Source organism: Perna viridis, chromosome 3 (assembly GCF_037379345.1).
Source record: "Perna viridis isolate PV_CMFRI_1.1 ecotype Kerala chromosome 3, ASM3737934v1, whole genome shotgun sequence".
Taxonomy (NCBI): Eukaryota; Metazoa; Mollusca; class Bivalvia; order Mytilida; family Mytilidae; genus Perna; species Perna viridis.
In genome coordinates, this window is record NC_142447.1 from 33,227,263 (window position 1) to 33,253,422 (window position 26,160).

The 26,160-nt window shown below is 32.2% G+C and overlaps 1 protein-coding gene across 2 annotated transcripts in view; it reads left to right on the top strand.

The window, feature by feature from the left end:
* The window catches only part of LOC148621932 (nonsense-mediated mRNA decay factor SMG5-like), an 80,523-nt gene that overhangs the window by 27,262 nt on the left and 27,101 nt on the right, over window positions 1–26,160 (top strand). For both annotated transcript variants that reach the window (XM_088576806.1, XM_088576805.1), the window contains exons 18-20: window positions 1,250–1,325; window positions 2,168–2,346; window positions 3,255–3,410. In XM_088576806.1, the coding sequence (XP_088432932.1) occupies window positions 1,250–1,325; window positions 2,168–2,346; window positions 3,255–3,410 (411 nt within the window). The remainder of the gene's footprint in view (window positions 1–1,249; window positions 1,326–2,167; window positions 2,347–3,254; window positions 3,411–26,160) is intronic.

Here is a 26,160-nt window from a genome sequence, read left to right on the forward strand (position 1 = left end):
TTGTTACTTGCAATATTCCAGTAACTGTCAAAATTTCACTTGGAAGAGCAATATTTATTTCATGAAAACATTAGGTAGAAACCTCTTTCTCTTACTAAAACTTTCATTGATCATTAAATATATCTTTTTGTTTGGAAAATTAACATACATGTAATCTGATGAGAGATTTCGATTGTTCTAATACTAAAATATATCTGTTTATTTTATTTGAACTAGACAAAATGGAAGCATGAAATGTCACACATTTCCTTGCACTATTCAAAAGTACAATTCTACAGTTACTAGTAGATCAGACTAATTATATTTGTAATGTTGTATAAAGTTTTTTTTAAGCTAAATAATGATAATAAATGTAGATGTTTAACGATAAAATGTAACATTATATAATGTGACAGCTTGATTTTCACAGGAACTGAATTTTATATGGAGAACCAGCATATCATATTTATTTTTAAACTTTGAATTTGTTTATTTTTTTTATCAGTCAAATCTTTAATTATACCAATATATGTCTGCTGTCTACGGTAATGTAGAAACAGCAGCTTGAATCATGTGATGTTTGAAACAAGAGTTATTTACCTTTTTCTGTTCATATCAAACAGAAATCACACTGATATAACCAGGTCTCAGTGTTGTATTGATTTTTCCATAGACTTACGAAGTAAAGTGCATATCTTTAGGACTTTTAAGAAAAGTAAAAATTGATTAAAGAAGTATCATTCATGTAGCACTACGAAGGACAGATTTAGAAATTTAATTTTCTGTAAAAATATAGGAGCTGTTCACGAAGATTGAGGAGAAAAGTAGTCTTGAACTATAAATAGCCATTTTCTTCACTTTCACTTTTGTTTTGCACTCTTTCTGGGGAGCATTTTTATGTCATAATGTTAAATTCCATGAAAAAAAATTGCAATGTCCTAGTGTGATGTTTACTCTATCTTATAAGTCATAATTCTTATTTGTTTTTTACAAAAGGTTAGTTTGTGAAGAGACAAAAAGAAAACACTTTATTTTAATATTCTCCATGCTTTGCTGTATAACCGCTCGAGGATATGAAGTTTAAGACTTATCCAGTATACCCATGAAATGATAACTTCAGAATGGAAGATATCATTTCGTGGGTATTGCATTTTAACTTACTCATGAAGTCAAATAAAAATAAAGCAGGCATGATTTCTATGGTGAACATATACATTAATCCACAAAACGTTTCAAATGTATTGAAGTAAAAATGAATGATTTATTTTAGAGTTCACAGTCCCTTTGGCACAGATTATCAATATTACTTAATATACTACCAATAGAAACTACATTAATCGACAATGGTAAGTTCAGCATAGACACAGATTTATTTACTGTGGGTTGTTTTGTTCCAAATATTATTTTAACATCTTGCAGATTTCCTTATATTTCATCAATTTGTAATGGTAAGAATAGTCTTTAGTATTAACCCTACTCCATGCTTAAGGGTAGCATGTGACTGCTTGTATTTTATCAGAATGTGACTACATGTACTTAATTTTGTCGTCTTGTTGACAGTTTTCCAATATTCTTGCTCTTTACTGGTGTCTTTTCTAAAATATTTGGTCGGTAATACTTTTCAGACAAGTAAAAGAAATTTAGTATCTATAATTATTGTAATTGTGAACTAAGACAAAACTTAATGAGCAGTGGGTAAATTATTTGCAGAAGTAATTACACACCCTCTCAGCCAGTACACTTGAATCACCTTGTCAGCCCATATGTTGGTCTGGCCGTTTGTGTGTGTGTCTGTCTGATATTGGTTGCAATTCTCAGCTCCCAGTCAATGGATTGATTTGAAATTTGTTGTGTGGCTTTGTAAACAATTTTAGTTGTTTCCTGATATAAACATCCTGTTTCGTGGATTTTTGTCATTTTTTCATTATATGGAATGATAGAGAATAACTTCATCACAAAAATCTCAGCTCCAAATGATGAGTTGACTTAAAATTTGGTGTTTGTCTTTTTAGAGATGTTGGCTGCAGCCTGATATCAACTTCCTGTTTTCTTAGACTGTCAATTTTTCATTATATGGAATGATAGAGAAAATTTCATCACAAAAATCTTAGACTGAAATATTTGAAAAAGATATATGTGAAGCAACATATCATTATACACAAAATTGGTTTGATATTTTATCCTTCAGATAACTGTTGGGTTGATGATTTGAAAAATGTGCTGAAATCAGTTCAACAATCAGATTGGAAACAAGTCATTCCATTGAGAGAAGATATCAGCTTGTGTCAGTTATCTCCCCTAGCTGATGTGCACAACTCCATAGAATTTAGTGTGAAAAGGAGGGGACAGCTGAATGAAATCCAAGAGGTATTACAATTCTGATGAAATTTTGCTTTTGGAAATAATTTATGATAAAGAACACATTTTTTGTGTATTAAAAAGCACAAAAAAGATATTCTAAAATAGACCGCAGATGTTTTATGTTCCCACTCTACAAGTGAGTGATAAATTGGAATCACCTTATCCGTCTGTCACTCCATCTGTCTGAATTCTGTCGCAACTACCCCAGCACCCAATAGATTGATTGATTTGAAATTTGGTGTCTGGCTTTATATAAATAGGGCATATGTTGTAAGAAATTTTGGATGCCTCTGATATCCACTTCCTGTTTCTTTGGACTTTGCCATTTTTCACTATATGTCATAATGGAAAAAAAATTTCATTACAAAAATCTTGATTCCCACTGGATAGATTGATTTCATTTTTGGTGTGAGGCTTTATAAAGATGGGGCATATGTCAGTAGTGATTTTGGTTGCTGTCCAATATCAAGTTCTATAAAACTGGGGGTATATCTAGGACAACATTGCATGCAACTTCATGTGTTTGCTAGAATGGTATTTTAATGAATTTCTAGTATAATCATCTATTGGATAATAATTACTACTTATGATCACTTGAGAAAAGTAATGAAGATATAGCACTGAAAATTTATATTAATCAGTGTTGGTACAATAATATATATACAATACTGATAAAAATAAATAAATAAAACAAAGGTTAAAATATTTCAATACTGATTTATCACTTAGTAGCTATATTGTAACTATTTGAGGTTATAGCCTTATTCAATTAAAATTTTGTTTCATTTTTTAAGTGAAATATTTTTACATCATTAAGGTTAATATAATACTAAACATTCTTGGCACAACCTATATTTTGTATCTTGTAATATTCTGCTGAATAATTTTTTTAGTATTTTACTGATAAATTGCAGACGTTTCTCCGAATTGGATGTATCAGGCAGTTTGGTTACTTTCTTTCTGGTCTGGATACGGTACAATTTGGTTATGAAGAAACACAGGGTGTATTTGTTGGGCCATCACAGACAAATACAAGTTCTGGCAATGAGAAAGTCAATATGCAGAGAGTGGTGAGTCTATGATCTTCTTAACTTTAGTGGTATATTTGAAATCTCCTTTAAATACTGGTAAATTTTACTTTGTCTTGTTGATCACATTAAGATTAACAAATCCTAGAATGTTATTGTCAAGTGTATATGCATGTATTACAGGAATAGTTTGCAAAAAATGCAGTTATCAAACTTTTATTCTTAATCATACTGTGATGCTCTTTTGAAAAATGGGACCTTAAAATTCTAGTTGTTATATTATGGTGATAGAATATTACTAGACCATAAAATTTCTCTTAGATTGCATTGGAAAATTTGAGTTATCTCTCTTTTACCTTAGTAGTAATCAAATTTTATTTCTCTGAATTGAACATTTTTTAAGCCTTATATGTTGTTGAATGATATTGTGGAAAGGGACAAATCAAGAAAAAAGTATGAGCAGTTAATCATATTTTTTTGTTATAATTGGTTACAATATTTATATATGACAGGTAGACTCTGCTGTGCCTTAGCATTACAGCTAATACTGTTGTAATGTACATCTTGTCTATTGTTATTGATTATTTTAGATAAATATCTCACAATGTAAAAAAAAAACAAGTCAAGTATTGATTTCAAATAACTATAAAACTTTTGATAATTTGGATATGCAATCAACATCACTGAATAACCAAATTATATCGTCATGGTATCATGATAGAATGAAGATTTAACAAGTGGACAGAACTTGTTATTTAGATCTATGTGTTGTCTGTACCTGTGGTCTTATTTTAGGTATTTGCTCTTTCCAGTTAGTAACCTTTAGATAAAACCATTGAAATGAACTTAAAGCCTTTTATCAGTTTCATCATTTTGTAGAACAAATTAACAGTTTCTGCAGTTAAGTTGTAATGGTCAACATACTTAAGGGATTATCTAAAGGTTTCTCTGTGTTGTTCACAGATGGGGGAAATCTGAAGTGAACCATGAATCATAAGGTTGAGGTAAATCTGTAAAATTGTTTGTAACATCAAGATGAATAATATTTTCTATCTACTTAATGCTATATTTACACATGTCTGTGATTAGTAAGTAAAAAACTCCCTCCATTGAGACACTTAACTGAAACATGTTATAATGTTTTCAGGTTTATTTGCATAAATTTTCAGCATTTGTCATTATTTTCATGAGATGGAGGGCACTTTGTTTAATACTAATAAAAAATGTTTCTGTTATCAATATATAGATTCTCCATCAGTAATAAGTTTTTTTCTTTACCTTATTCTTGATTAAAATTCTTTCTCCATTCATGATTTTCAAGATGCAAGCTTTAGCATGCATGTTAAGTAGCACTACAGCTAAGGATCATGCAAAATGTGATTTATGGGTAAAAAGCCTACATATTTTTATTTTTGATATTTTGTTTGAGATGTCATAGTAAAAGAAATTAACGTGGTTTTTCATATAACCTGTGCTCTTAGGAGATAAAAATTATATAGAATGCACTGTAGATTTCAAAATTAAGGGAGATAACTCTGTAAAAGACGCTGAAATACATTAGAATCTACTGGATTATCAATGTTGGTTATCTCCTAAGAGCAGGCAGATTTGAATGAATAATTACACAATTCATAGTAAAGACCCATAAAACAACTTGATTACAAAAATAAAAATATGTAGCCTTTTTTGGGGTTTATCACATTTTTCAGATTTTGCATGATTCTTACAAAGACAGCTACTTAAAATCTTAATTGTACCATAGCAAGTTGAGAAGTAATCAAGAATACACTGAAGGAACTTGGAAAGTGTTAAATGTCAAGAAATCACTTGCAGAAATTTTATTATCACATGGTGGTGAAAAAGTCTTGTTAATTTTTAATGGGAGGAATAAAGTTAGATGTATGATATACTAAAGGAAGTACCAAATCTGAATTGAATGAACCTCCTTGATGGACTCCAGGTAGTATACTTGCGTACAGTGCATGAGATGGAGGATTTGATCACTGGCCAAATCACATCAGACTTAGAATTGATAGTCACTGCTTCTATGCATGCAATATAAGGGATATAATTATGGCTGGATGGCGCAGAATGATGTGTCTAAGTGTGGTGGCATGCCTAACTGCAGGCTGTTGCTTCTATGAGATAGCACAATAAAGATCTGACTCAACATGTTGGACTGGTACAAAGCATGGTTTGTTCAGTTGGTCATTTATTCTCACACTGAAATACATGAAATATCTACCATAATCATTTAACTAATCAATCTGAGTTGTATTTAGTTGAAAGATAATGTGTCAACTCTAGACATTTGATTGTAATGTTAAATTTTCTTTTTTCAGTTAAACTGAATATTAATGTGGTACTTGTACTAATTAAGCATAAGAATCAAATCAAAAGGAAAATTACTGACTGTACATGTAACAATCTAAAAAATACCAAGTTGGCAACTTATCTATTTGGTACATAGAACACTGTGAATGTTTGTTGTTTTGTGGTTTCTGGATATATTCCCTGGGATTAATTAATATGATTAGTACTTCATTTTGTGAAATATTATACTGGAGAGGGTATGTTTTGTCCAATGTGAATATTTAAAAAAATACCAGGCCATGAATATATTTCATATACAGTATCATCTAAATTGCTTGGCTTTTTTTCCTTTGGTTTCTTTTTTTATGTTAAAATATATTTCTATAGCAAAATATATAGATATTTGATAAGACTATGATATTATATTTAGAAATCCCAGAAGTTGTCAGACACATTATCTGATAGATGCCTTATATAGAAATGTTTCATCCCATCTTAATTGGCCTTCCTGTGTTTAATGTTATATCATAACCATTATAACGGCTAATCAATACTATAAACTTTGATATCTACTTAAAAGGTTTAGTCAAGAGTTTAAAAAAACTCGATATTAAAAATAAATGATTAATTAAATATCAAACGGCATATAAAAGTTTTCATTACTAAAGATTATTCTATGTAAATAGATACAGCAGTGGTTGTAGAAAACTACAATAATACAATACAATATAAAGACAAAGACAGTTTGAATAAAAAAAAAATGAAACATACCATAATGGCTTCTATAAAAAATGACCTATAATTACAGTAATAGAAACATTCTCTGGTAGTGACCTAATTTCCCAGTTTCTCTAGTTATTTTAAGTAATTACAGTAATAGAAACATTCTCTGGTATTGACCTAATTTCCCAGTTTCTCTAGTTATTTTAAGTAATTACAGTAATAGAAACATTCTCTGGTATTGACCTAATTTCCCAGTTTCTCTAGTTATTTTAAGTAATTACAGTAATAGAAACATTCTCTGGTATTGATCTAATTTCCCAGTTTCTCTAGTTACAGTAATAGAAACATTCTCTGGTATTGACCTAATTTCCCAGTTTCTCTAGTTACAGTAATAGAAACATTCTCTGGTATTGACCTAATTTCCCAGATTCTCTAGTTATTTTAAGACCATTTTTTGTTTCAGTTTAATTCATTTTTTTATGTTTTATTTTTTAGTTTATAATTTAGAAATGAATAGTCCGTCTTTATTTAGAACAACATGATATGGATATTATGAGGCATTTTTTCATTTTTGTTCTATTTTTATGAGCCTATTCATGGAACACAATATTCAATCATTATATGGCCATAAATATGAGTTGTTGAAGAAGACATTATCTCTGCATATTTCAGATATAAAGTACATTTGGATATGTGAAAATAAATGTAACAGTGAGATTTGTGTATGTGAACAAAATTATCCTGCTATTGTTTACCTTGATACTGTACTAATTACTTGAAGGCTGTTTACTAATCATGCTGGATTTATTTGCATAAAAGCAGCATGTGACTGCTTCACTTTGTCCTATACTCCTAAGTCCGAGGACACAAATCGTGACAAACCATGATCGACAACGTAAACTTTACAGTCATACCCCAATGTTGACACAGTGATATCTTCAAGTAATTTATCAACAATGTCTATTGACTGGAGTTTTCCATATAACACATTTTTGGTCAAGTAGTTATTGATAATCGGCAAATCTATTTTTGTCTAGGACTGTCACATGAGTATCATTATATAAATATTGAAACAAGCGATACTTGTTAAAGCACTTCATGTCAGAGCTCAGGATAAAATTTCTGTCGAAAATATTTTGGTGTCCATTGTCCTAGCCAAGATGGCACGATAGAACATGATTTTAATGAATTTTTTGGGTTTTTTCTTTATTTTTATCCTAATGCACTGAGCATTGTAAATTTGTATTTCATTGGATAACATCATCAATTTTAGGGTATATATATCACATTGGTACCTTTGATTTTATTGAAGTGCAGCTCTCTTTTTATTAGTTGTAGTCATTATCTCATGGATATTTTGGATGGTAAAATAAGAAGGGCAAATCTGAGATAACTGAGTTATATATGATTAGATTTATTTGTCATCATCAGTCTAAATTTGATGGTTGCAAATAACCTTTTACATACTTGTTGAACCATTGCGAGGCAACTGAATTTGCAACTATCAAATATTCAATTATTATAGTTATTTCTTTATTCACATGTTTACTTCCTGTATTAGATAATCATGGATTCAAAGAATTAGGACAGAATAAAGTTTCTATTTCCGTGAATCTTAGTAGGGACTTAGATCTTTTGGAAAATATTTTTTCATGTAATTATGTCCTTGATAATTTTTTTACATATCATTTCAGCTAAAATTTGATTTCCAAAGTTTCAGTTTTTGCCCTTTTAATACTGAAAATGAAAGTATCTGAGAAAATCACTTACATGTATAATATAACAATGCTCCTATGCCCTTGAAAATTTTTAAATAGCATACAGGTATTTTTCTGCACTTTGCAGCCTCATTTATTAAAAATTGAACAATTCTTGAAACTCCTACAATATACAATGAGTATTTTAATGGGAATATACAAGTAGGCATTGTCATCGGAAATGAGGATACTTGATAATCAATACATGGAGAAGATAGATAAAAAATCGGCTGGTGTCTTCCTTCCTTTTATCAGGAAGTGTATGTCATTCTATGACGAAGGCAGATTGTTTATCTTTAGATAAAAATTCTATAAGTAGTGTCATCTATCCGGAATATTTTACATAAGGGGATATGTTCTGAGTTCTGTCAAGTGCCTGTTAAGTATTGGTCCATTTTTATCTTCCAGGGGTTGTTTATGTCCACTGCGGAAGAATATTCTTAGAATGATTAACTTGTATGAAGTTTGGATGGCCAGCAAAATCATAATGATATTGACCGTAATCATTTTGTTTCTGGAAAAATGCAATGTCCTATCCTTAAGTCCATCTCTTTGGACATCCTTGTAACTTAGTGGTCATATCTTTTCTAAATAAGATCAAACACCATGGCTGATAAAAATGCTGGCGAGCTTGCAGAATTTGACTAACATGCAAATGAATACTATATAAATTTTTGAGCTAGGGTTTGTTATCAGAAATTTATATGGCAAAGACTGCCTTTGTTACCAGTACCTTATTTGTACCATGTATAATGAAGGTTTTCAGTTTTTTTTTTATCCTGTTTGGGTTCTGTATTACTTCATACAGTCATATTGTGACAGATTTATATTCTACATGTTGTGATCATCTTTCATATTTTGTGTAAGAAAAGCTGAACTTCTATGCATCAATATCCAGATCATTAAAGTGCTGTAACTACAAACAAATTCAATTATTTCACTTCAGATTCTTTTAGTTTAAAAAAAATTGAATGTTTTACAAATTGTCATCCTCAATAAGGTGCCGTATATATAATTATAGCACATTTCAAGAGATTTTGTAAAACTTGTTAAAATCAATTTGGTTTCAAGAACTTATCCACAAATAGAAACCCTTTTTATTTCCTGAAAATTTAATTTGGTAAGGAAACAAAAAACTGCACAGATAATATGTGTTTGATAGAAAGTAGACATAATTATAGACCTAAAAATTCCATCTTCTTGAGAACTCTAAGTGTTAATTCAGTTTTCTATTTAATTGCCTTTTCTGTATTACTGGAGACAATAGATAGTTGCAAAACCTACTTGTGAAAATTCTAAATGTGAAATTCTTGTCAAAATATTGGATTGTCCCTAAATCTGTTTGCATATTGATAACAGAAAAATTTCAAGATCTTATCGATTTATGTCTTAATAAATCTTTCTGCAAATATTTACCTATAAGCCAAACATATCACACAATATGCCTTCCAGTTAGAGTGTTTAAATTATCAAGTAGTATTACTAAACACTCAAGTGATCTAGCCTTAGTTTCACAGTAATCTTTTATCCCCAATTCATAATTTATATTTGTTGGAGAATAATTCATCAATATTTTGATCGATAACTTGACCTTATGGGACTGTATTTTTTTGTCTCTTGGTGTCATCTTCTGGTCTTAGACGATTCCGCTTACATTGATGTACAGATGTGTTATGTTCTATAGTTGTAGATAAAGCACAGTTTCTGGGGATATTGTCTCAGTACACCATCGTCAATTTGTAAGCTATTTTCTTTTCTCTGGTAAACACTCATCGTCAGTGCTAAGCAGATTTGCTGGGTATAGGAATGTAAGAGAACCCAGGCTGTTTACACAAAGTATAAGAGTCTTAACTGACAAATCATGGCAGGCTTTTAGACAAGGTAAATTATTCTTGTCAAGTTAGCAGCCAAGTTATTTTCAATTGTACAGTACCAATACAAATGAAAAATGAATCAAAGCAGGGGAGCAAACTCTCAAGACCTTCATAGCAATATGATCCTAAAGCTAATCTCTCAAGTTTTCAATTATTGAACATTGTTTACTTTACAAATTTTATCTATTTATGTTATGGTTAACACTGTTGACTAAGACATTAAGTCAACATTCAGTCCTTTGTTCGTTTAAATACACTTTATATAGAATATTTTGTCTGAAGAATGTACGGGTCAACACTCCAAGCCCAATGTAGACCATAAATTACTGCAATTTGATAAACCCCCACTAAATTGAAGATTGGCCAACGAAAGAGTGGTGAGATCACTTGTCAATAGATCTAATCAAAGTGGCTCCTGTTTTTGAAGTGTACGGATTCAGAAAATGAAACTTGGATCTCAGCGGACTCAGAACAATAACAGTAATATTAGGATATTGTCTTGGGGGATCTTGATACCAATTTGATCAGAATACAACTAATAATATTGCCAATGTGTCTTTTGGGAAATCTCTCTTATAACATACTTGATAATATTGGCATGACTGTCTTGGGAAATTCGATGCAAGTTCTTTGAGGCTCTGAGATATAGACGATTGTTTGTATCCCTTGTCTGTTCTATTGTTCACAGAACTGCTATTTTTTAATATTATTACATCAGAGAAAAGAAGATGTCGACTGTAACCTATTTCCATCTGTTTTCATTTAGATCTATTTTTCATGAAATGGTTCCGCTGACTGATTTTAGTGCAACAGCTTGAGATCTCTGCCAGTGATGGGACTTTTTAATGACTTATGTAAAGACTTTAAAGTTGTTTTCAACTCAGTGAAAATATGCAGCTCATCGAAAAAAGAAAATCCGATTAATCAGTGCTTTGTATTTAGCAATTCTTTTTGATTGTTTTTGTTGTAGACTTGAACCAATGAGCTAATAAGATCACCACTGTTAAAACTTCACTGTCTTTTAGTTCATTGGGGTTGAATTTATTTGAATTCTTTAGATTTCTTTTAAGTTAAGGAAAAGTGGATGAACCACTTCATATCTATAAAGAACAAATGACTGTCTGGCCTTTTGGAGATTCCTCAATTGTCTTTGTCTGTGACCTTCACCAAACTGTCAAGGTTGACCTCTACTATACTTTGTAGTACTAATTGTATATACCCATTTCAGGATTAACCTAAAACAATAAAAGGTAGGTAAGTATTAAAAGTAGGAGAAAATTACAAGTTATTTTTACTATAAGCCTATGTAAGGACTTGTATTTATCATGGTTTTAAACTACTTAACAAAGCAATATGGTCTTAAGTAGCTTAGACCCATTAAAACTTTCTTGATTAAAAATGTTCAGTCTATGGATTAGAGTGCTTCATTACAATTCCATTTTAAGCTTCTTATTTTTATCTAATTTTCCAACACAAAACTTTAGAATAGAGATGTATTGGAAAAAGATACTGTTTTATTGAACTTTCACTCCCTGATCCTCTTATTTTTACATAATTGTCTAAGGAGAAAAGACGAAGCTGATATTGAGTTGGGACCAGCTGGCAAACCATTGATTATTAGATGCAGGGGAAGTCAACATCATAGAATCATATCAAGTGATGTCGCATGGTCGATGCTCAAACATGGAACTAGATTAAAAAATGTTGATTTGACAAAGATGACGATTTAAGTATCGATTTTTTTGGTCTTTATTTGTGGAATGTGTAATGCAGTGTGCATTCATCAAAAAAAGATTTGTTGAAGCTATTTGCTTAATATGATGTGGTTGTTCTTTTTTTGATGCAGTTCAATTGATCATGTTTGTAGGCTGGTCTGTGTGGTATACTGGCTGTGTAATGTCAAAAATTCATTGATTTAGATTTGGGGCAGTTAAAACCAAGATCAGTTTCATGATTTTTTCCAGATGAATAAGTTTCATTTGGAATTGTTTTACAGATAGGTTCTCCAGTATGTCTCTGTTTTAATGAAACACAAGTTTTAAATGAAGAAAAAGCAAGAGAAGTGTTTTTTATAGTATTATGCTATGTCTTCAAACCTGAGAAAAAGTGATTTATATTGTGTATAAAACATTGAAGTATAAATGGTGTAAATAGTTCATCATATTTTTACAACTAAAAAGGGCGCTCTTTTGTATAGGAATAAGAATAATTTACTTTTTACAATAATGGTCCTAGCGTGGATAGTATTACACCCCAGCAGTATACAATAATGCAAAAAGGTCAGAAATAAAACATAGATAACAGACAATACTGGCTTGACTAAATGTACAGGTAGTTGTAATTTTTAGTTTTACAGCATGCTTGCTTAGTAGGTGCAAAAGATTGGTGGATAACATTTCAGAGTATAATTTATACATGTGGAATGACTGCATGTCTAACACCACAGACTGACACCTCAGGCTGATATCTCATTGTTAGGTATCCTCATATCCTGTATCCTAGTAACTGACCTCATACAAGCCAAGTTTGTAACTATCAGTATAATATGGAATTAACCATGTTGATCCAATTATTTAATCACTTTGATGTAGCAAAGTTCTGGTGTCTTAATGTGTAGATATCTTTTTTTTAAACTGTAAAGGAAAGTTTAGTTTTACTTTGCATTGGGTTATATTGTTAATACAAAGTATTTTAGTTATTATTTAAAGTGAGTCTGGCTGGACCATGAGGATTGATGACTTTCAATATTTTTTTTGTACATTCAAGTTCCAATGTAGGATTGCATGGTGAAGGACTTTTACAGCTTGTTTTATGGTATGGGTCTTGCCCATCTTCGAAGACCATGTGGTGACCTGTAAAAGTTAAATTATTGCTTGGCATTTGGCAGATGACTGTCTCATTGGCAATCATACCACATCTCCTCTTTATATATTCTGGATATTTTTGTTGAAATTAAGCTATTATCTTCACATTAATTGGATAACAATGCTTTAACCTATTCTTAGAAACACATTTTGTAATCCTCTAATCCTGGTGAACTACCAAACCTTTGTAAAGCTGTCATGAATTTTACTTATTTCAGGTTGACATGTAATTTTTGTACTTCCGATCCATAAAATGCCCTGTAAATAATTTGAAGTATCATCTCCCACATCTATACGTGGGTTTATGACAAAACCTATTAACGTCTGTAACAGATCAGTGGTTACGTTTAATTGTCATAATTTTGTATCATTTTCTGTGCTAATAGTATGTGGTTATAGTTAGTGTCAAGTTCAGATCATGTCTCTATTATAAAAGTACATCATAGATTTTGGTTTAATATGAATAATAGCATATTTCAATTGTTTATTGTAGGTACATGTATTGTGAGTGTATAATTGAAATCCATTAGTCGTTTTCATATGCCTGGTTTTTTTTTTAATTTAAAGCAATGGGAAGTAACTCACCAACCCTACATACTGGTTTACTGTCCAATTAGAGCAATTTACAGCAGTAAACGGGTCCGGGGCATAGCTAGGCCTGTTTTAGTTGTACCCAAAATTACGGCGAGGGGTCTGGGGGGGGGGTGTCGCTCAAGGCCCCCAGTGAGTCCGGCAAAGCAAAGCCCTGAGGGAAACTCCTGAATTTTATTGATTTTGATGAAGAAGCCATTTTGAACTTCGAGTTCGTGCAAAACAAACTTTCAGAGAGTAAAATGTAAACGTATTTATACGGAAAAGTACAAAATTTCCGGAATTGATGGTTTTGATATCGCAAATTACTTTATGGTGTATATTGGAGTATCTTTATGTATTAAAAAGGATTTGTCATTGCATAAAACCTTTATTTCATCTTTAAAATGTGTGTTTTTATTTTTGTTAATTTTTCCAAAAGTACGCAACTGCGTATTTGTGTATAGGCAGCTACGCCCCTGAAGGTGAAAGTAGTTTAACTTTTAAAGAAAAATGTTTACTGTTCTTCCTTTCCCCAATGTAACCATCAACCATATTGTTGTGTGTTGTTGGGTTACATCCCTTTGAAAAAACTTGCTTAAATGGCTTGTATTCTGTAAAAAAAAAGAAGGACTATTTGCCAATATTGTACATGTATCTGTAGTAAAAAGAACCTTACTGTCCACCACTTGTTTAATCTTGACTCACCTATTATTGAGTGATATATTTAATCTTGACAAACACTTGACTCACCTATTATTGAGTGATCTACTGTTTTTTGTAGTGTTACTTACATACTTTGGAAATACATACATTGTTTTTCAGAAATCAATTATGGTTTTGGTAGTGATGTCAGTTCATCTGAAAATTATATAAGTTTAATGAAATCCACAAATTACAAAATTAACAAACCACCAAGAAAAAATGATATCCATAAATATAAGTACATTCACATTATGTGTGGTTTTCAAAAAAATCTCGAGTTCATTGCATGTTGCAAAATACTGTCTCTGACTCTGGTCATTTTCATGGAAAAATACCAAAACTACAGTAAAAAAGAAAGACTTATTTTTACTAAAAGTGACATTTAATGTCAAGTATATGCTTGCCATATATCTTAACTTGCAGAAATGTAAAAACAATGTGTTTTCAAGCTGTAAGTCAAATATAAGGACATGACATTGATGGCATCTTGAATAGGGACCAGATTTATTTGAAGGATAGATAAGACCAACATTGAATTGGACAAAAACTTCATGTCTGCATTTTTCAACATGACAGTTCCTGCAACTTTGAAGTTATTTTTTGTGTGTTTCTGTGAAAATCTATCACTTGGATCAATGTTGACATTACAGGGCTTTGTTGACTGTAATAAGGTTATTACTTTAAATCTATATTTTCTCAAAGCCGCCACAATGCAGACCTAATATTTACTTTTAATATGACAAGCTTTAAATTTAGATCAATAAAAACTGAAGTGATACAATAGTCATATTGTAGTGTAAATGATTTGAGTCATTCTTCATGCTGGAGGTTTGTTTTGTTTAATAATGGCTGCCCTTGTGTAAACAAAACAGTTATCAACACAAAATGAAGGCTAAACTTCCAATGTTTGCCTTGTCAATATTTATTTTAGTTTGAAGTTGACACAACAAATTCAATATTCTCCAGTTTATACTTATCTCTTGAAAATTGAACTTTGATAAGTGCCCCATCATCAAGGTATATTTGCTCAATATTCATTGGTGAACAGGTGTAAATAAAAACTCCGCCCCTATGGAGTGGGCGGTTCCTAATCCACCCATTTGGATATCTAAAAAGTTTTTTGTTCTAATTGAATTACCTGTAATTAAATACAATTGATAAAGTAATTTACAGAGGGCGTCATCCGTATGCATTAAACACTTGTAATCAAGCATATGTTAGTGTATACTGGAAGATAGATTTATCTTAAATGGTTCTGATCAAAGAAACAGTGCTAAAGTTCATAGCAGTTGTTTGTACTGGCAGAAATACACAGTAATGTGAATAGCCTTTTGGTTTCTGATGAAAACAATAGTTAAAATAACTTCGTTTTTTACTGTTCACTGATTATCAGTATAATGATGCGCATGTTGAATTTATGGTACATTACATTTGAATGTCACCTCTACATAACAATGGAAACTGTTCATTAATTCATGCAACAGTTTGTGTTGACTACTGGATGCTTTAGAATTTATGTAGCAATAGAAACTTCTATTACACCCTGAAGTTATTTTCAGATTAAATAACTATACATTCATCAATGTTTGGTGCAAGCAAACCTTATAAGGGAATAGATATGTCTCCCTATTATGCTTAAAGATGATTTTTCTATTTGTTCTCTCACAAAAGAATAGTCCCATATGAAAAAGAGTCTAGCCAGTGCAATCCCTATAAGCTATGTTATAGTTTCAACCAGAAAACTATTCCATTATCGATAAACGATGATCTGTATGTAATTATAGAAAGGTATAAAGTTCAAAATTTAATCATTTTATTGATTCTAAGTTCAAACTAGTTTACCTTTCATAATGGTCTTATTATTACCATGTAATACTGGTTCACTTTATGTAATCAACAAGTAATTAGGGAACCCTGTGTAGATCTTAATTATTTATTGGTCTTTATTAGCTGTTTTAATTTTCTCTAAATTATTTACATCAGCAGGGTCTTTTATTGTATGGTACAAAGTACAAGGAAATTTATCAGTAAATTGGTTGTTTGTAGTATCTGGGATCCCCTGGTATTTACATTTTGTAATGTTTCGGTCAGATAGTATGAAGTAAGATCAAAGACTGATTACTAATGAGTTATTTGGAGGTATACCTAGGCAGAAGCATTCAGGCTATGTCAAGTGTTACTTTTATGGTTTTGAGTCATATACTGGACACACTTCTAGTATCAACACATTTTTTTTACATTTCATTGAAATAATCTCTGTTATTTGTTATCAACTTTGGAGTCCTTTCCCTGGCCTGACTTGATAGATATTTTATGCAATTTTTTAAGCCAATTGTGAAATGAGATTTATGCAAATATTTTATTTTTCATCAAAGAATAATCTGAATGAGGGGGCAAAGATTCTATTTAGAATGACATTACAGACAGAATAGCATTAGACACTAATGTTGTGTTACATCTGTTGTCCAGTATACTTGGGGAAGTATTAGACCTTATCAATATCCCTTAAGATATGTTGACACAGGTGATTGTATAAAGGTAAGTAAATAGTCGACAGGTAAATAATATACAGATACTTATCTCACCTAAAACCACTGTATTGATCACTACTAAGCCATTATGTCAATATTTCTAACTTTTTGTTGTTTTATGGTCTTAGCTATGATATTTTATTAGTGGGTAAACTATTGGGTCCAATTAAACCTATTTTTATAGAGATTTAAGATTATACTTTGGGAGACCTTGCAAACTTTTTAATGGATTATTGCCTTGAAATTTGTTTGTTATTGATAGCTAATCTGTTGGGAGGAAAATATCAGTTAAGCATTAATACAAGGTGTTATAGGGTGTGGTTAGTTTTGTCTGTATGGGTGTTATGCTGATGGAAGGAGGGACAGGTTACTGAGGGGATACAACAAACCTGTATTGGTGCAATACTAGTGGGAGGGAGACCGATTGCTAAGAGTTATGGCACACCTGTATTGGTATGATTTTGATGGGAGGCTGATTGCTGTGGGGTTATAACACACCTGTATTTGTGCAATACCGATGGAAGGGAGAGACTGCTTGCTGAGGGGTTATAGCACACCTGTATACAGGTGTGATACTGGTGGAAGGGACAGACTGATTGCAGAGGGGTTATAGTGCACTGAGATCATAGCATTAAGGGATGATACAATACTCCTAGGCAGGTAACTTCTATAAGGGATGATACCATACTCCTAGGCAGGTAACTTCTATGAGGGATAATACCATACTCCTAGGCAGGTAACTTCTATAAGGGATGATAGCATGCTCCTAGGCAGGTAACTTCTATAAGGGATGATACCATACTCCTAGGCAGGTAACTTCTGTAAGGTTTTATTTTTTAAATCAAAGTTAAGATGGTAGTGATATCGCTTACTTCTTGTGCTAACTCTCCTTTTTATAAAAAGTTTCGGGGAAGTATATATGAATCACCCTGCCTGTCTGTCAGTCCATATATATATCCATCTGTCCACATTTCCTGTTAGCATAACTCCTTTACTAACTCATGGGATTTTGATGAAATTTTATCAGGAGGTAAGGCATTATATGAAGATGTGCATGAAGGCATATAGTTACTGTTGATCACTCAAAAGGGAATCAGATGGCCAGGGGCCTCACATGGTTGGGCATTATGAATGTTAATTTTTTTGGTGATGTAATGGAGTGCTGGGATTTCATTTGTAGATGGGAATTGGTCCAATGGCATGTAATACTGAGTTTTTAAGGGACCTCAACTCTGCCCTGGTATTATTATGTACTTTTTGGACCATTAAAGCATAAAACTTAATATTTTTATTTACCAGGCTAGCCTCAAAAGAAGGCAGAGTCTGAATGGTCACAGACACAAACTAGACAACACCAAACAATGCCATCAATAAAAAATGTTACATCTACCACATCTGCTCTGCCAAGTCTTCCCCTCAACAACAAATATCTAAAAGATTTTACATAAACACTATCCAATTGAGATGCAGTTGACATCACATACGTACATAATAAGATATTTTGAGGTAATGGTGCTGACTAAATAGTGTCTGTGTGAAGGTGAACATCAGTGCTTTGTAACATATTTTCTTTGTTGAACTCTACATCAACAAGTATGACATGTATTTCCATTGTGTGACAAAGATTTTCCCTGTCCTGTAAGGCCTTTTTTTTCTTGTTCCCATGAGATCTTGTCTAGGTGCCTTCCCAGGTGTATATAGGAAATAAAGTTATAACAAAATTATAATCTGTCTCAGATTATATTGTAAAAATAAGCATCCTGACTTAAGATGTAGGATTCTTTGTAATCTGGCCAATTTACCTGTTTTGTTGTGTCATGTTAAATTATAAATCCCTTATCTGTGGTATTTACCTAGGAAGTCTGGATTCAGTGTTATATTTACTGGCTTAGGGCATCAATATTATTGAGATGTCTTAATAGCATGTATTAATCATCAAGATCAATTTTTGTTTTTATAATTTCAATATTGACTGTTATGAGGTCGAGATTCCTGTGACTCTATGATTTATCAAGCATGTATGAAAAATCACTTTAGGTTTACACAACATTAACTTTTACCAATCTTTATACACAGGGAAAGCGATAAAATTTGGAATGCTATCAAACATTGTACTAAGTGTTTGGTAATTAATTACGTTGATGAAATGTATTACCCTATAATTACCATGTAGCATTGAATACAGGTTTACATGGTAATACACAGTCTAATTTTATGCATTTTATATCATCCTGTCACATGCTATTGCATCAAATTGTGCTGATAAGTTTGTAGGTTAGTTATGTTGTTGCCAGGTAGTTGATTGAGATTGATCAACTAGGTAAGAATAAGGCTGTATTATGGAGGTATTCTGGTGCATTGGAATTTTTACCCTTTTCTTGTAGATCTAGCATCCATAGAGCAGTAACATTTAAGCTGTTTGTGCATACATGCAAAATGAGTGCTTAGTTCAAAGGTTAACCACAGTTTTTAATGCCAAACTGTAATTAGTACAATAACTAAACTAGGTGCTCATCTTTGGATGAGAAATTCTATGCAGCCTATTTATGTCACCTAATTGGTTAAAATTCTTGAGATATTCTATTCAAGGAATTTTGATGGTTAGAACTGAGAACATATATTACACACATAAGCTAGTACCTATCAAGTCAAAAGAGATCTTAAAAACCCAGGAAAACACAACAGTTCTTAAGAAACATAATTTTCATGGTAAAACTCTATTTTAGAGCTCTATCACAATATAAATCTTGAGATTTATACTAAGAAGACATTGCCATTTGATCATAATTTTTTACATGTTACAGAATAATTTTCTTAAAACTACTTATAATCATTGTTCAGAAAATTGCACTGAATTATTATTATTCCTGAATGGGATGTAATGGTAGTACTGGTAAGCAAGATAAGTTTTAGTCTACAAGCAAGGAAATTTGTCTTGTTTCAGGGAATTGATCACAAAGCTGATAAAAGCACATTAAAGATCTTGTAAAATGACCATGACAGGTGATGTAAGGGGTGGGGCTGTTAAGCCAGATATGTCAAGGTGTAGCATTAATCTGTGGCTGATGGAATTTAGATATATGGGAGTTAACCCTTTTTGTCATACTGAAGTATGTGTGCATTAAGTACTCTAGTACACTTATATACTTCTATTTCATCTAGAAAAAACTAGGGAGTTGAATTACACATTCATTAGATTTTTGGAGAAACCAATTTCTAAGTAAACTGTCATCTGGATTATAGCTGTAAGTATGGCAAAGTATAGAGTTCTAGTGACTCCTCCCACAATACCTTTCCCTGGATTATATTTCTCTAGTAGGTAATCATGACTGGTCATGAAACTAAATATAACTAGTTGTGAAATTAATGGTAATGTGTGCCGTTTTGATATTTTGTAATACCATTGGCATTTTAGTAAAAAAAAACAGGGGTTATCAGGTTTAGTTAGTGATAGATCAAGTTAGAATAAATATCATTTTTGTGGATATTTTCCTGAATTAGTGATATTTTTACTGTTTATCAGATATTGGATAGTATTTCTGTCATTCTGATGTTCTTAGCAAAACTGACAAGATAAAAACTTTTTTAAAGATTAAAATGATACATAATTGATGAATGGTTTCAGCCTGTATTGAAACCTGGTAAATATTTAGACTGCAGGAGTATTGGATAGGATGTTCTGATGAAGGATAATATTATCCTCAAATAAATCTGATGTTATAGTTCATCAAGGCCACTCTATAAAGAAGTGTCAGAACAGCTTCTTCATTTCTCGGACATAACTTTATTTTACTTCATAACTTACCAGTATGAACTGTAAGGTGACAGACAGCTCTCTCTTTCTTCCAAAATTCTTTGTTACAAAGTTCAAGTGGTCACAGATGACCACACCTTCACACCCTTGTATTATGTAAATAAGTGTGTACACGCTCTCAGTTTGCTTGCATCTGTCCTTGGTTTTCTGTCAGAATTAAAAGGGTTTGAAGATGAAAGATTAGATAGCATCAGTTTCATCTGGTTCTTTGTACCTTACTTTCCAAGGCTGAGTGTCATGTCATATTCTAGGATGATTAAACACCAGTTATGAAAGAACCCAAAGTTGAGTCTGTATGTTAAGAGGTTTTTTGGTCAGTGTGCTCAGTTTTCTTAGTCTTGATTTGGATTGTATTCTTTCCAAAACTAATGTGTGATTTTCCCATAGATCCTATTTCCATAAGTACTTGTATTTTATAATGCATGTAAGTTGATATTTATAAAAAAAATCAGCTTAATTACCATGTTGCATAAAGGAGCTTGGGCCATACTATAGTGCTAAAGATTAGTGAAGGTGGATTTGGATGGCATTGATCATAGTGGTAATATGATATTCCTGCATTTCATTTGTATAACAAGTTAAGGTATGGTACAGTGGACTTTGATCTATCAGGATCCTACATTGTAGGATTGTTGTGTACTGTAGGGTTGTAGTGTATAGGTCAGGATTGTTTACTGTAGGGCTGTAGTGTATAGACTAGAAAATGTATACTGTAGGGTTGTAGTGTATCGGTCAGGATCATACACTATAAGGTTGTATCAATCAGGATCATACATTGTAGGGTTGTAGTGTATCAATCAGGATCATACACTGTAGGGTTGTAGTGTATCAATGAGGATTTTATATTGTAGGGTTGTAGTGTATAGACCAGAAAATGTATACTGTAGGTTTGAAGTGTATCGATCAGGATCATTTACTGAAGGGCTGTAGTGATTTGTTTAGGATAGCTCGCTGTAAGGTTATAATGTATTGACCCAAATGGGTATCAATCAGGATTATACATTGTAGGGTTGTAATGTATCAATTAGGATCATACATTGTGAGGTTGTTGTGTATCAAACAGGATAATACACTCTAGAATTGTAGTGTATCATTCACTGTAAGGTTTTTGTGTATGAAACAGGATAATATACTCTAGAATTGTAGTGTATCATTCACTGTAAGGTTGTAGTATATCTAAAATTAAAAGCATCATTTTACTTTGAATCTGAAGTTGTGTATTATTTAACAGGCAACTGTAATGTTCTATCTATACTAAATATTTAACAGAGTACCAGTAATTTTTATCTAATTGATATGTTTGGCTCATCTGTTTTTAGTAATAGTACAAATAAACAAGATGAAATTCAAAAGCTTAATGGGTAGTAGGTACTTGAGAATGTATAATGTTGTCATACAAAGCTATCCTCACACCCTTAAGTGACATGCAGATGAATTAAACATATACTCATAACTTAATTTGTAGTCCCCAGGTTAGTTCTATCTATGTGTGAAGATAAGTTACAGGTCAGATCAGTTGTTCCTAATAGAAGTAGGTATGTCTGTAAGGTATTTAGATCTTGTAGTAACTTGTTTAAAATGGACTTCTATGGACTTGTGACCAAGCTTTATTTCTTATAAAAAAGTTGAAGAGACTATTTCTCTTCTAACACTATATGAACATAAAGACAATATGGTTAGGGTCCATAATGATAATGTTGTATCAACTATATTTAATGGAAAGTTGATCATGTTTTTGTAACTGTAACACTTGATCTGATCTTCAGTATACATTTGTAAATTAGACTTTATTTGCCAGGCATTCAAACTATCCTTTTGCAAGTAATTCCTTGGCTTAGATCATTGTTTTCCTGTACTCTGCTTTTTATCCAGCCACAGAATTTTTTTTCAGATATATAATGGTATTACCCTGTCATAGTTGTCATTGTTGTTGGCATCCATTAACTTTAGTATATTTATGATAACTTGATTAAAATTTATCTGATCTTTTTGAAATTTTAACTTATTTTTCCTAGACACATGGCAGAGGGCCCTATAATTTTTGGAGGATTTGCCCTTTTCGAAAATATTTTTTCATTAGATTCCCTATGAATATCCCTGACTGGATTTAGATATTTCTTATCGTTTTTGAGTTATATGGGATCTAAGGAGCCACACCCCAAAAAATCTTTTTGGCCCAATTTTGGAAATGCTTTAAATAATTCAATTTCAAATTGTGTGTTATATTGTGTCCAAACCAGTTGTTGTGTCCTTAATAAAATGTAAGTTCTTATGCTTAAATATGTCAAAAACTAATATTGCGTCCACATGATTGATTGATTGATTGTTGGTGTTCAACGCCCATACAGCAGTATTTCAGCTATATCCGGGCAATGAACATAAAATGGATTATGAAATGAACATGAAATGATGATGAGATGAAAAATAGGATGGGACATTAGGATAATAGGGTCGATGAGTTCCCATTGCCTCTGGAAATTGGGAGAGGTGGGTTGGGTCTGGCAATTTAGCCTCCTGTGACGAATCCAAGGCTTCTTCTCCTGTCAAATATCACAGCAGGGTTCTTTAACATGTGAGGAACATGGCATTTTTCTTAACACAGTACACTACTATGGGTTGTGGTCAGGTAATCACTATTATGGCCTGACAACCCTGGTATGTAGCATCATTCCACTAACTGGGGCACACAACCTATTCGCTCTGTGGGCAGAGCACCTAGCCCTTGGTCAGGGTTCTGAGCACTATTTAAGTTGCCTTTTACATCAAGCTTAGCGCTGCTGCAGGCCTATTGTTTTTTACACCTGGACACCCACTGCCCCAAGTGAACAGAGTTTGAAATGATGCAGCCATATCATGCTGTGCTCCACATAGCTCTTTTTAAAGAGTAAGTTAAGGCTAGAAAAGTTGTATTCCTCTAACAGTGTTCAAACTTGAGATCTACTGAATTCATTGATCTTCCAATTGCTGTTCTTTGAAGTTTTGCAAACATCATTTATTGAGAGGAAGGGTCCTAACTCTTGTTTTTCCTTCATGCAGAAACCTAGATGCGGTTCCGTTTATTGTAAAGAATGGCCGTAACCTTGTCTTGTGCTTCTTCTAAGTGGAGATCTAGCTTAGCTTCCTGCATATTTAAGGAAGGGCTCTTACCCTAGCCTTGTGTTCTTCAAAGTGGAGATCTAGCTCAGCTTCCTCCATGTTTCTTTCTACCTTTTGTTATGTTTTGCCATAACCCTGAATTGGATTATATTGGATTATGAGCAAATGACTTGTGCAATTGTGTATGCAATACTTCAAATAAAATGTATAACTTTGTGCGACTGTGCACATCAGTGTTCTTCAGGTGTATGATAATGCAGAAATAATGATGTAATGTACCACATCCCTAATCTCATATGCATAAATAACCTCAACAAAATGTTATTAGAAATTGTCTTATTGATTAAAAACATATTTGGCGAATTTTGTGATTTGTAAACCTGATACGTGGGTTAATTCTGGCATAGTTTATTTGCTCCTGGTGGTCTGCACAAGTAAATGCACAAGATATAAACACTCAACAGCTGGTAAAATTATGCAGAATTATTTTCTATCTTTGTTCAGATTATAACTGAAACTAATATCCATGAAGTGTATGTAGACATTTATCATTTTTCAATAAAGCCAGAATTTGATAAGAAACAGACACTGCTAATATACTCATTTGAACTTTCATAAGCATACAAGGTTTTCTTATTGCATGGAGTACTGTCTTTTATTGGCTAGAAGGTATTGTCCAATCCAGTGGGTTTTTTTTGTATAGATTATGATTGGTTAACAGCTATCAGTTAGGGCAATCCTTCAACTTCAATTAGCTCCTCCTACATTGTACCGGTCTGAGCCAATGAAATGTAGCAAATTTGAAAGGTTATAGATTTTTTCCAACAGTGTTTGTGTTACAAGCTGTATCTGCCAGATGATATGAAATATCAGATGACCAACCATGCATGACCTGTGGTTTTTATTTAGAGGAGAATTACTTCAAGAGATTTTTTGTTTGTTTGTTATGCAGGATTTTAACACCCCAAGGCAACCCAACTATCTTATCTACTATCCAGGTCGCTTGATTCTTTATCAACAGAATAATGTATTTTTTATGTTATGATTGCTGTTTTAAAGCTATTACCTAGGATATTTTAACTTAATTGCTTTGTGTATGAGCCATGTTTGATGTTTTGGTCTGGGGGGTATTATTATAAATTTATGTACAGACAGACATGCATACTTATGCCTAGAATGGGGAAACTCATTAATATTGTTATTTGGTATTGCCTTGTTTATCTTCCCAAAATGTAAACCAAGTTTTGCTAGTCAAAAGGTCATATTTAATGTAAATCTCATTTACCATATTAATAAGATCCTATTTGTAAAGAATTGTTGATCAAGAAGGCACAATGCATGGTCACTTTTTATGTCCTCATTGATGTCATTAAGTGGGAACCCTGGCAGATTTTCAATACTTTTACTCATTGTTGAAGTCATGAAACTGTCATTAAGCTTTTATGTTGAGAGATTGTCTCACATTGATCCATAAACATTCTGTATATGGAAGCAAAATCAAATTCTTGTCTCATTTCTCATTAAATTCTGTCACTCTTTTCTGTGCAAAGCCCCACCCGGTAAAACCCTCAGTTAACAGAAACTTTGTCAATATTGGAGACTCCTAGGATTAATATTTTATCCTTATGTAATCAGATTCCCTATTGTGGCCCCTAGGGAGTCACATCTGTTGGGTTATCAGATTGGGCAGAGATAATTAGTTTTCCCTGACTAATCTTAGAGAGAGAGGGGTCCCTTACTGAGGCAGTATATTTCATGATAATTTATAAAGATAATTATTAGATTTGTATTTGTAAATAAATGTTTGTATTTCATTTATTTTCCACTATCAGAATACCATGTTTGTTTTATCATGGGAGAATTAATTCCATGGAAGCTCAGCATCATCTTACTGAAGCTTCATACTGATTGAAAAATAATACTACTATCATTTTAATTACAAATGTATAGATTTCAATTTTGAAGAGATACAGATGTAATTCTGATGCTAAAATTGTTTTCTGAAGTCTTATTCATGCATTCTGGCATGTTTTTATGTGTCTCTGTATCTGAATAAAATCTGTATTTAGCAGGGATGAGCTACAGAAGAATAGAAAAGCCAGGTCAGATTGGAGGAGTTCCATGTACATCTATAAACCTTCAGTTGTTTAATCGAAATTTAACCTTAAATAAAATTAGAAAACTTTTTCAGGACCATATAATGCCTTTTGATTGTGAAATCCAAGCATAACCCCTAATTTAGTTAATTACATATACTCTCTAGGGCCAATTTTTTTTTTTGCCATTGCTATAATAACTCAGCTTCTAAAAACATGTAACAATGCATCATCCCAAGTCAGGGTTTTGAGTCCACTCTCGCTCCCTCAAACCCCTGACATCACTTCATTCATATTTAGAGGGTATCGTCCAGCACCATCCGGTGAGTTACTTAAATTTAACCCGGATCCAAAATCCAATCAAATCACTTGTAATAGAAACTCTTCGATATAACTTACAAAGTGGCTACACATAACATCATTTATTTTCCAGTGAGGACTCTAAACAG